Raw genomic sequence first — 13040 nt, 5'->3', positions numbered from 1 at the left:
AGGGAACTGATGGGGGCTTTTAGTACAACTGTACCTCTTGAAAATGGTACATATTTTGGGTCGAGATAATGTCAATGCCGATGCTCTATCTCGAGCTTAAGAGATTTTTCATGCCCCTGCATATTGGCTATGATGCCTGTAAATGTCACAATGAGAGGTGGCTGTTTGTTTATTGCACTGTTTATGCTTTGTTAAGACTAACCTGCCTTTGTAAAAGAAAACTTTTCTTGGCGTAAAGTTTTCTTCTTGAAGGAGAGGAGGTGTTACGGTCTGTGATATTTTTCTTCTTCCTTCCCCCCCCCCCTGTGAGTTAGACCAAGTGGTTTGGTCCATGTGTATAATAAAGCATATGATTGGCTGTGGGACAGGGGAGGGGCCAGGAATGTGATTCAGAGGAGAGAGTGGCCATTTTGGAGGAGGGCTCATGGCGGAGTGCCTTTTTGGGTGTCGTACACTTTCCAGCTGCAATCTCTCCACCTGAAGGGTGACTTTATCGAACTCTTGCTGCCATACCACTACTGCCTTGGGGCCTACTCATGGACTTGCCTACTCCTACCCTCTCGTGCTGGGACTGCACTGGGGCTTTCCACTGGGCCTGCCCTGGGGCCTACTGTTGGGCTTGCCTTGGGGCCTACTCGTGGACTTGCCTACTCCTACCCTCTCATGTGGGGCCTGCCCTTGGGCCTACTGCTGGGCCTGCCTTGGGGCCTACTCGTGGACTTGCCTACTCCGACCCTCTCGTGCGGGGCCTGCCCTGGAGCCGACTGCTGGGGCTGCCCTGGAGCCGACTGCTGGGGCTTCCCTGGGGCCTACTGCTGGGCCCTGCCTTGGTGGCCTACTCTTGGACCCGCCCACTCTTGGACCCACCCGCTCTTGGACCCGCCCGCTCTTGGACCCGCCCGCTCTTGGACCCGCCCGCTCTTGGACCCGCCCGCTCTTGGACCGCCCGCTCTTGGACCCGCCCGCTCTTGGACCCGCCCGCTCTTGGACCCGCCCGCTCTTGGACCCGCCCGCTCTTGCAGCCGCCCGCTCTTGGAGCCGCCCGCTCTTGGAGCCGCCCGCTCTTGGAGCCGCCCGCTCTTGGACCCGCCCGCTCTTGGACCCGCCCACTCTTGGACCCGCCCACTCTTGGAGCCGCCCACTCTTGGACCGGCCGACTCTTGGACCGGCCTACTCTGGTTTTTCACTATCTTCTCCCATCTTGGTTTTATGTGTAGGAAGAGATTTTTCGTCTGACAATCCATAAATAAACAGTGTGATTGAAGGCTTGGCTTGGTGTGCTTCAGGCCGTAACAATATAATATAACAAATATCATGAAACATTTACATTTTGTAGTCCATTGTATAATTTAAATAAATATAAATGCAAATTTCGCATGTGGAAAAAGTAAGTACACCCCTACATTTATCACTACTTCAAATACCTAAAATTAGAATCAGGTGCACCAGCTCAGGTGCAAATGATTAGAGGATCTTGGAGGAATCTGTCTTATTTAAACCTCAGACATTTAGTTTGGTTTGCTCTTTGTTGTTGAAGTGTGCGGCATCACCATACCTATATCAAAAGAGCTCTCTGAGGCCTTCAGAAAGAAGGTTATAGATGCCTCCGAGTCTGGGAAGGGATTTAAAAAGATCTGCAAACAATTTGAAATAAATCATTCGACTGTCCAGAAGATCATCTACAAGTTAGAAGATTCCAAACAACTGCCAACTTGTTCAGGCCAGGCCGCCCCAGCAAGTTCAGCCCGAGAGCAGACCACAAGATGCTGAAAGAAGTCTCGAAGAACCCCAGAATGTCATCACAGGACCGACAGGTAGCTCTTGCCACTGTTGATGTCAAAGTGCACGAGTCTACCATTAGAAAGAGGCTGCACAAATTTGATCTACATGGGAGGTGTGCCAGGAGGAAACCTTTGCTGTCCAGAAAGAACATCAGGGCAAGACTAAAGTTTGCCAATGAACACCTCGGCAAAGACCATCACTTCTGGAACAATGTGCTCTGGACAGATGAGTCAAAGGTAGAGCTATTTGGCCACAGTACCAGAAGACATGTTTGGTGCAAACCAAAGACAGCATTTGACCACAATAACCTGATACCAACTGTAAAGCATGGTGGTGGAAATATTATGGTTTGGGGCAGCTTTGCTGCATCAGGGCCTGGGCAGCTCACCATCATAGAATCCACCATGAATTCTTCATTGTACCAGAGGGTGCTTGAGGATAATGTGAGGCCATCTTTTGGAAAGCTGAAGCTCAACCGAAGGTGCACCTTGCAGCATGACAATGACCCTAAACATACCAGTAAATCCACTAAGGAATGGCTGAAAGGAAAGCAATGGAGGGTTCTGGAATGGTCAAGTCAAAGCCCGGATCTAAATCCCATCGAGATGTTGTAGGAGGATTTGAAACGAGCTGTGCATGCAAGAAACCCCTCAAACATCGCACAGCTGAAAGAATTCTGCATGGAGGAGTGGGCAAAAATTTCTCCCAGTCAATGTCAGAGACTGGTAGACAGTTATAAGAAATATATATCTATATATATATGCGTTACAGCTTTGATGTAAATGTCGTTACAGCTTTGATGAATGGTTATTCCCTCTCTCCACATGTGAGAGACGTGGGTGGGTTTTTGTTTTTTAATCTACGTATATTTGTGTGTGTTTGTACATATATATATATATATATATATATATATACATATATATATATATATATATATATATATATATATATACATATATATATATATATATATATGTATAAGCCTAACAAGTGTGTCTGTGTGTAATTCATGTCCACTTTCAGTGCGGAGCTAATGAGTTATGGGTAGTTACATAACTCTTAATTTAACTTTTTTTTTTTAGATAAATTGATTATGGTGTAACAACCAGTATGTCATGATATATTCACTTATTCTTCATCATCCATTCAGTTGATATCATTAGCTTGCGCTCACGAAGCGAGAAGCGGGGGTAAGCAACCTGTTGTGTACGTGCGTACGTGTTTGCATTTTAAAAAGTCGTTTTCTCGGTATCCGTTGGTCCGATTGACACAAACGTTTCTCCACAGTTGGCGTCAATTCGTGTAATTTTTTTTAGTGATTAATATGACGTCATAGGTCAAGTGGTATGGGCGCCATCTTGGAAAACCAAACAACGTTGCACCTCGAGATATCCAACACTTCTCCATGGGAAAAATTTAAATGTGGCACATTGTAAAGAACTGCATGGGAAATATGTGTTGCTAGCGATGATGTCATTGGTTCCTTCATTATGAAGTCATAATTTAACAAGTACAATGCTTAGTCCTATGAGTTTGTACAACGCTTAGTCCTATTCAACAATTGTATTGGAGAATGTAAATTTATGATGTAATCGGTCACGTGATCTGACAACTATATTGGATCAAAGGAAAAAAAGCAAACAAACAGAGGAGTTGGCTCGCACCAAGTTGACTGCATGGGGTAAGTGTTCTATGAATACCATCTAGTTATTTTGTGCATTCTCATTCATTCATTCATTCATTCAATTTTACCAATCATTCTTAAAATCGAGGCATCTTGCTTTCCTTTGTCCTTTTCCTGCATTAAATGAGTGTTCAATTTGCCAAGTGAAGTTGATGATCATGGTGTGAGTGACATCTTGAGGCCATAGCATGCTCTGACATTGCTTTGAATGGCATTTTTGCATGATATTGAGTTGTAAGATCATTTTTATGCTAATTTGTTTGTCTATCGTATGTACTTCTGGCTGATACTGCTTAGAGTCATGTAATTTTACGCAGGCACAATGAAATTGCACAGATAGGAGAAAGTCTCCATTTCGTTTGAGTTTAGGAATCTTTTCTGGAGTAGGACTTGGCAGAGAAATCAGTTCGATGATTGAGTTCCTTTCAGTTGTTGCTTGATGTGTGTTTGTCTGTGGCAGGTGGGGTGAGAAGTTGGTAATTGTGGCCTCTCAGGTCGCCCGCCAACGAGCGCTGACTGGGCCGGAGAGTGACCCCGAGCTGCGGTTGCCCGATTACTCGTATTGTTTGCTGGAGCGATTAGGCCGAGCCCGATGGAATGGAGAACTTCAGAGTAACCTCCATGGCTTAGCTTTCAGGTGCGTTTGCTCTGCACTGTCTACTACCAGTACAGGCCTTTCCCTTAATAACGAGGCACTGCCCAGCTCCTGTAGTTTATTGTATTGTTTTCTGTAAGTGCCATCTGTTGCTCTAGTCTCAATCTTCCCTGTAACTCCAGAATTTACCGAAACCGAGTATAACAAGCATAGCTTTTGAGCTAAAACCCTTATTACCTCCGCCACCGAAGGTGGATTGAGGTTGTTTTCACCCCTGTCTGTCTGTCTTGTTTGTTTGTGAGCAAAATATCTCAAAAATTTGTGGACCGATTTAGACAAAATTTGGCAGAGACGTCGTGAATGTGACAAGGACGAAATGATTCGATTTTGGTGAAGATCTGGATTCGGACCCGGCTACTATAATTTCAAAAGTGATTCTTCACCATTGAGAGATCGGGTGAAAAGTGATACATAACATGATATTAAAAAAAAAGTTATGGACTCGTTATGAATAAACTTGGGGGATGAGTTGTCAAGGTGACAAGAACAAGCTGATTAGATTTTGGTTCAGATCCGAATCTAGATCCGGCCTATCAGTGGGATACAAAACATAGACTGTTCAGCCTGGTGGAGGTATGCGCTCTACCGAGTGCCGTTCTAATTATGTGCATACTATTATGGTGCATTTGGTGGGGGTCCTCACCCCCCCCTCGTCAAAAATCAAGGTGGGCAACCCGATCGTAGCAAGGGTGGAAATCACTCCATTTATGACGACAAAACGTCTCATGCCCCACGTGGAGATCGGTTCCCGAGGTTTGGGACATGGAATGTAGGGACAATGACAGGGAGATCAGGAGAAGTGGTGGAAGTATTGGTCAGAAGAAGAGTGGACATATGTTGTGTGCAGGAGACGAGATGGAAGGGAAGTGGTGTGAGAATGGTGAAGGGTAGGCAGGGACAGAAATACAAGTTTGTGTGGCAAGGGTGCCCAGAAGGCATGCATGGTGTTTGTGTCCTGTTTTCTGAGGAGTTTGTAGACAGTGTGGTGAGTGTGACTAGAGTGAGTGAAAGGTTGATGATGGTGAGAATGATCATTGGAAAGCTCTTAGTGAACGTCATCTCGGGATATGCTCCGCAGGTTGGTTGGAGCGATGAAGAGAAGGACAAGTTCTCGTGTGCAATAGAGAAGCTGATGGAAAAGGTGAAAGATGAGGAAGTTGTTGTGGTAGGAGGAGACCTAAATGGACATGTGGGAAGGAGTATGGACGGTTTTGAGGGAGTCCATGGGGGTTACGGATAGTGTGAGGAATGGAGAAGGTGAAAGGATTTTGGAGTTTGCTGATGGAGCTGGTTTGTTGATTTGTAATACTCCGTTCCAGAAAGCAGATAATAAGCTTGTTACATACACGTCAGGTGGGTCGACGACAACCGTTGACTACCTGATGGCGCGTAGGCGAGATAGGGGACACCTCCGGAACACAAAGGTGATCCCGGGGGAGGAGGCTGTTTCACAGCACCTCTTGGTTGTCTGCGACATAAGGGTGAAAGGTGCGAGGAGAGCTCGGCCGGTGAAGTACCAACCGAGAATGAATGTGTGGATGTTTAAAGAGGTGACAGTGAGGGAGGCATTAAAAGAGAGACCTAGTGTGGTCGAGGATGATGTGGTTGAGCTTGAAAGTGGTTGGATGTCAATGAAAGATAGTCTGTTGGGAGCCGTTGGTGACGTATGTGGATGGACAAAAGGACCACCGAGGCACTCGGAAGCATGGTGGTGGGATGATTAAGTTGGAAAAAGGATTGACGAGAAGAGGAAGAAGTTCAAGGAGTGGCAGAAGGCGAAGGGTATGGGGGAAGAAGAGGCAGAACATGAAAGTTATAAGGCAGCCAGGAAGGCTGCAAAGAAAGAGGTAGCAAAGGCGCAGGAGGCATCGAGGAAAATGTTCGGAGAACGCTTGGAATCGGAAGAGGGTCAGTGAGCGGTATTCAGGATTGCAAAGCAGATAGCGAAAGAGAGGTGTGATGTGATGGGGGTGAGTTGCTTGAAGGATGTAGTGGGACAAATCGTTGTGGATCCAGATGGAACTGAAGGAAGATGGAAGAGATATATGGAAATGATGTTGAATGCAGAGAATGAATGGGATGGCAACATGGAGAGTAACCCAGTTTTAGGACCGGCAGAGAAGATAACTGAGAAGGAAGTTGAGGAAGCGATAAAAGCAATGAAGAGTAGAAAATCGGGAGGGCCGACGGAAGTTGTGGGAGATATGTTGAAGGTAGCAGGAAGTTGGGGTGTGAAGAGAATGACAGAGATCTGTAATCTGGTGGTGAAAGAAGGCCGCATTCCAGTGGATTGGGAACTGAGTTCCCTCGTCCCTCTATACAAGGGGAAAGGTGACCCTCTGGACTGTGGTTCGTTTCGAACGATAAAGTTATTGGAGCAGGGAATGAAGGTATTGGAAAGAGTGTTGGAGAAGAGGACAAGAAAGAAAGTGAAGATCAACCAAATGCAGTTTTGATTTATGCCAGAAAGAGGAACGACAGACGCTCTTTTTATTGTAAGGCAGTTGCAGGAGAAGTACATGGAGAAGAAGAAGTTATTTCTTGGGTTTGTTGATCTGGAGAAAGCATTCGATAGGGTTCCACGCAAAGTAGTGACATGGGCATTGAGGAAGTTAGGAGTGGAGGAATGGTTGATCAGAATAGTGGTGGCAAGGTACGAGAGAGCACGCACAGCTGTAAGGACGAAGGATGGGAACAGTGGTGAGTTTGAGGTGAAGGTGGGAGTGCATCATGGGTCGGTATTAAGTCCATTACTATATTTAGCTGTGATGGATGTTCTGGCTCGGCACGTAAAGGACGGTTTACTCTGGGAGTTGTTGTATGCAGATGATCTGGTGTTGATTGGGGAGAGTATGGATGGACTGAAGGAGAAGATGAACAAGTGGAAGGAATGTATGGAGGCAAAAGGTCTAAAGGTGAATATCGGAAAGACGAAGGTGATGGCAAGTGCTAAAGCATGTGGTGAGGTGGAAAGAACTGGGAAGTGGCCATGTGCTTTGTGCAGGAAGGGTGTCAGAGTGAACTCCATTCAATGTACAATGTGCGCTGAGTGGGTTCATCAAAAAGGTAGTGGTTTGAGAGGGTCATTAACCAGTGTGGCAGCAACATTCAAGTGTAAGGTGTGCACAGAGGGAGCTGCAGATAGATTAAAGGTTGAGTTGGATCTTCGAGACGGCGTGAAGCTGGAAGGTGTGAAAACATTTTGTTACCTCGGAGACATGCTGAATGGAGAAGGTGGATCAGACTCGGCAACGGTTGCTACAGTGAGATGTGCATGGAAGAATTTTCGGGAACTGAGTGGCGTGCTGACGAGTAGGGGAGTGTCGTTGAAGCTGAAGCTGAAGGGAAAGGTGTAGGCTGCATGTGTAAGAAGTGTTATGATTTATGGGAGCGAGACATGGGTAATGAACGTAAAACAGCAACGAAGGCTGGAAAGGGTGGAAATGCGAATGGTTCGGTGGATGTGTGGAGTATCGTTTAGAGAGAGAGCAAGACAAATTATGAATTGCGAAAGATGATGGGCAATAGAGCCTGTGATGGATGCTGTGAAGAGAAACAGGTTGAGATGGTTTGGTCACGTGTTGAGGAAGGATGAAAGTGACTGGTTGAGAAGAGTGATGGAAATGAATGTCGAAGGAAGTAGAGGACGGGGAAGGCCGAGAAAGACTTGGCTAAAGGTTTTGGAAGAAGAAATGCGGGCAAGGGGGTTAACAAGGGGAGATGCAGAAAATAGGGCAAAATGGAGAAGATTGTCATGGGGCCTGCAAGGCTAACCCCCGCTCTAGAAGGGTAAATGGCCTTAAAATGCCTGTTGTTGTTGTTGTATTATGTTGCATTTCCTATTATTCATGCCATGCTCAGCTGCTACCAAGGCATAGGTATCCTATCCTCCTCTATGAATGGCATGAAGGAGTATGTGGAGCAGCACAACATAATTGTGCACCATAAGTGGAGTTAACTTTCTCGGAAAGTTATCCGAGGGGTGAGAATTGTGTGTGCAATGGGAGTATTTCTCACCAGTCCACATGCTCTTGTCAAATGCGACTTCATACTCATGATAAGTTGCTTTATGCAAATACTGCACTTGTTGATAAAAGGTTTTGATTCATGTTTCCTCTCCCACTTCCTGCCCTAAAATAAAAATATTTAATATTAAAATGTTTCCCCACCCTCATATTTTGCTGCTGAGAAACTGAAAAGCCTTTTCTTTTAAATTTTTTGTTGTCGTTAAATGTGGCCAAAGCAACGAGGTTGTAATCTATCTTGCAGGATCGACCCTGGGAAGATGCACTACCATCGAAAGTTCCTGAACCAACATGGCCTTATCACAATGCAGTCACATACAATGTGTTTGCGCAATGGAAAGCAGCAACACTCTGTTCTGTTGCTGCTCAAGCAGTTCCACAAATTGAGGTCAGTACTCCACCTGCTTTTGCTGTCTCTGCTCGGTTTGCTTGCTCACTTGGTTCCATCTAGCTCTGATAGGTTTCGCTCCTCCAGCAACTCCTTGTCCTTCACGCACTCAACTGAGGAAATTGAAAAAAGCCTTTTAAATAGGAAGAAAAACAACGTGTTGTAATATACCACTGAATAAAACACTGAAGGGGAAAGTTTAAATATATTTAAACAGGACCGTGAAGAACAATCTAATATTCACAAAAATACCAATGGGGAGAGGGAGCCCAGAGGGACAACCACGAGTCACGTGAACAGGGGAAAAGTTGTCAGCAAAAGGAACAGGGCAAAACAGATCTGGGGAATGGCGTGAAAATGGGGGTGAAATGGGGGGGGGGGGGGGGGGGTGGGGTGAAACACGTGGTCGCAGAACGAACGAACGAAAAGAAGGGAATGTATTTTTTATTTTTTAAGTTAAGAATTTAAACAAGGAAGTGTGGGGTGAAAAGCCTGGGAAAAGTCTGAGAGCACGAGAGTGGAAGGACCACAATCGACCACTGGGAGAAAACAAGCCTCAAAATGGTAGCCTCAAAAGCCTCAAAACCTCAAGGTAGGAATCTTCAAGAACTAGGCCGCAAACATTTTTTTGCGGCACAAAATACTCGACTATTATATACAGGTATGAAAGATTAACACCGATAATCTTCCAAGGGACGCACTTTAGGTACATACACGTAAGATAAATACAGTTTTGACAAAAATACAATTGTGAACAATTACTTAACTTCGAGCGTGCGTGAAGATCGGGACAGCTTCGAAAAATCGTGACCTTTCCCACAAGATCTCGCGAGATCGTCCAAGATGCAGAATCGTTATAGATTAAAACTCACATTTTTTAGGTCTTTCAATCAGCACAATAATAAAAGCGTTCCTTTTATTTATTGATACCGTGGTATTTTTACTACGGGCTCCTGCTCGTCATTTTTGATGCAGTCAAAATTGTCTTGCGTTGTAGTAGGATCACTATGCTGACTAACCCCACAAAAATTTCAAGAAAACGTTTAATGGTGTTTTCCTGTAGTATTTGGTCCAGAGAACAACATATCAAAAGTAGTCCGAAATTGGCTCATCAGAAAGGGTCCAAATTTGACGTCAAAGAAGATGGTCACCATCGGACCAAAATGTCTAATATATACGCATATCTTTTGAAACGAGCAGTTCTAAATCACTTAAAAAAGTAAAAATTAACCATAAAACCTTGGATGTCTTGCAGTTGACAGGAGTGTCCCAATGACGCCATGATGTCATTCGTTGAGTCATGACGTCATGTCATGACGTAATTATGTGTAATCGGATGAAAAATTCCAAATTTATGAAAACAGATTCACAGGAGTATTTGAAATAGTTTTTGTCCTTTACATCTGTATGGTATGGCATCATGAAATCACCGATGACGTCAAGATGTTGATGCCTCAGCCACTCTCTTTATTAGCATGCAGTTTCATATATGCAAAACGACATAGAGTTTGGTCAATGTATCCTCTTTTTCTCGATTAGTTGGTACCCAGAATGTCATTCCAGTTGGGATACCATTACTGCTTTACAAAAAGCTTTTCAAAAAGCATGCAATGCAAGCTACGGGGAACATACTCAAGAGCTGACTCAAGTTTCAAATCTGTGGCTTTGGGATACTCACTCCTAATAGGTGTAATGATGGTCTTGATATCGCTTTTGATGAGCTTCGCTGCAGTTTCTATTATTGCTTTTTTCTGGGCTTCCTCGCCATCCTTGTTTGGCATCTTAAAGTAGTCCCGTAGAATTTTGCTTGTCTTTTTTCGAAAAGTCACGATATCATGTAGCCCCTCACCCTCAGCCACAAATATAGAATCTCCATAGTGTGTTAGTAATTTGGACTTAAGATACTGATTGCCATATGCACTAGAATCATTATCACGTAAATATCCTTTCATCTTATTGGAAAGGTCTGTAATAGTCAGTTGTTCTTCATCGTTGTCCTCAAAATAGGTACACACCCTTAAAAAAGCTTGGTCCTGATCATTGTTGGTTGGCTGCCCAACTTTCCTCTTCTTATTGCTGCCTGATCCTAATCTATGCTGCGTGGGAATATCACGTAATGTGCGAAAATGTACGTCACAAGAATGATGGTACACACAGTGTGCTACCTGAAGGTCTCCACCAAAGTATTCAACACGCCCCCGGACTGTAAATTATGCCCAATCATCATTTCGTGATTTACAATTCAAAAGTATGTTGTCCACAAAGGTGCCTGTTCTAACAAAGCTATAATCATCGTAATCAGCACTGGTCTTGTTAATCACAACTTTGCTCCCACAGAATAAGCAGTCCGTTTTGCTTTCAAAAGGGCCTGTAGACACACGTGCACTTCTTTTTACAGCTGGAGCGGAATGTAATTTAGCTTTCTTATATCTCTCAATGTCTTTTTTGTTTGTGTAATTGAAGCGACAGGTCTTGTGTACCTTCGTTCCATCAGCTACGTTGATGATGTCACCTCTCTCGGCACTTGCATTGCTGATTCTGGTAGCTCCTTTTTTAGTAATTACAACGCTGTCCTCACTTCCTGCTGCTATCTCCCCATTGCACAAGACACAGGTTTCTTGATTTACATTCATTTTCAGGACCTGAAACAGAGAATAAGCCTTGTTTTGACTGGGATTCTCTATATGTGTACTGTACAATCAATAACAACACATGTATATCAAGTCATTTTAACTGTAGTTGTTACTGGGTATTAGTCATCCTTCACCTGGCAAAGGCCTCTTTTTCACACAGTTATACATGTATACACATGTCTCAAGAAAGCACATGGCATGCATGGCCACCAGTGTTAACTAAGTTAAACTGTCGGATGGTCTGATAGAAAAAAAAGTTGCCTTTAAAAAGTTTGTTTTATTTTACCTGTGTAACCTTTATTAGTTTCGACACATTTTGTCATTTTCTGTATTGCAATAAAACACTTTGATTCGGTAAACTTTGGAAAAATCTGAATCTGATTGGAATCTTTTGTCTTTATACTCTGAAGAAGAGATGTTTGTAGATGGCAGCACTACACTTGTGGGTTGGCTGCCTAACCAGGGAAAACCATGTTAATGCACTCACCTACCTTTTGTTCTTTGGCATGACTGGGGTTCCCTTTATAACATTTAATGGATAAAATGTCAGTAATACCATCTAAAATCTTCTTCATCTAAAATTAGCCACAAAAACTTGAAATTATGGAAAGGTACGACGTCATGACGCAATGAATTACGTCATGACGTCATTGGGACGCTTGCCAACTGCAAGACGTCCAAGGTAATAAGTTTTATGGTTAATCTTTACTTTTAAAGTGGTTTAGAACTGCTTGTTTCAAAAGATATGCGTATATATTGAACATTTTGGTCTGATGGCGGCCATCTTCTTTGACGTCAAATTTGGACCCTTTCCGATGAGCCAATTTCGGCCTACTTTTGATATGTTGTTCTCTGGACCAAATACTACAGGAAAACACCATAAAACGTTTTCTTGCAATTTTTTTTTGGGGTTAGCCCATTTATTTCATATTTTGACCCTACTATTGCTTGCTTCGATTGCAGGGTCAGGAAATATGACCAATTACAGAAGCGCCTTTTTGAGGTCCTGAACAAGCGGCCGAACGGTCTCTGTTCACTCGTCTCCCTTCGAAATGAAATTGGGGTACGTGTGGAAACTGAGGGAATTGCATAGTCATATCACTCGATGCTGGTTGGAGCTATAACCCAGGGGGCAGATTGCGGGCAGATTTAATCTTGTTCTTTCACAATCTGAACTTATTATGTTATTGTGACATCGATAAAACCACGAGTGGTAATGGGAAAAGCGTTGTGGCAGACATTCATTGACATCTCTCCAGGACATTCCGGTTAAGATGTTCAAGAGGTTGTATCAGCAAGTGGTGGATTCCGGCAAGGCAGCGATGGTCACCGTGCCCGGGTCGCAAATTCGACCAGAGATCAAGCGTACCAAGACAGCAAAAGGTAATTTTTCCAGTTAGCGAAGGTGAAGTTGATTTGAGATATGTTTTGCTGCATTACGAATTGGCATTAGATGCACTTCACTGTTACTTCAGTCGGCACCTACCTTTGGGTGTGTAAAACTGTTTATGGAGGACCTTCCTGTGGCGTGGTATGGGAAATACAGGAATGGTTCGTTGCTTGCAACTGCTGTCCAACGGTGATCACAACCTTTGCGTAAAGGGATGTGGAGGTGTCTCAAGTGGAGTAAGGGATGTGCATATAGAAGATGGAGATGACATGGATGACTCCATGGATGGTTGTGGTGCAATACCATCCCACAGGCTTATCTATGAGCGTGACACCCTCTCCCAGGCCTACGATGTTGGTAAGCCTGGAAAGATCTGGTGGTATGGTATTTGGTCTTGCCTACAATTAAAGTTTAAAGGTCTACAGAATCAGAAATTAAACATTTTTTAACATGATAATATTGATTTGTAAGTACCATACTAAA

At 43.9% G+C, this 13040-nt stretch overlaps 1 protein-coding gene across 7 annotated transcripts in view; it reads left to right on the top strand.

The window, feature by feature from the left end:
* The window catches only part of LOC137412947 (general transcription factor 3C polypeptide 1), a 322675-nt gene that overhangs the window by 22287 nt on the left and 287348 nt on the right, over positions 1-13040 (top strand). For all 7 annotated transcript variants that reach the window (XM_078766833.1, XM_078766836.1, XM_078766832.1 and 4 more), the window contains exons 4-8: positions 3927-4103; positions 8391-8534; positions 12131-12230; positions 12427-12550; positions 12714-12914. In XM_078766833.1, coding sequence (XP_078622959.1) covers positions 3927-4103; positions 8391-8534; positions 12131-12230; positions 12427-12550; positions 12714-12914 — 746 coding nt within the window. The remainder of the gene's footprint in view (positions 1-3926; positions 4104-8390; positions 8535-12130; positions 12231-12426; positions 12551-12713; positions 12915-13040) is intronic.

Source organism: Myxine glutinosa, chromosome 12 (genome assembly GCF_964187855.1).
Source record: "Myxine glutinosa chromosome 12, kmMyxGlut1.1, whole genome shotgun sequence".
Classification (NCBI taxonomy): domain Eukaryota; kingdom Metazoa; phylum Chordata; class Myxini; order Myxiniformes; family Myxinidae; genus Myxine; species Myxine glutinosa.
Note: the sequence above shows the minus strand (reverse complement) of the source record. Positions and strands in the feature narration are given on the sequence as shown.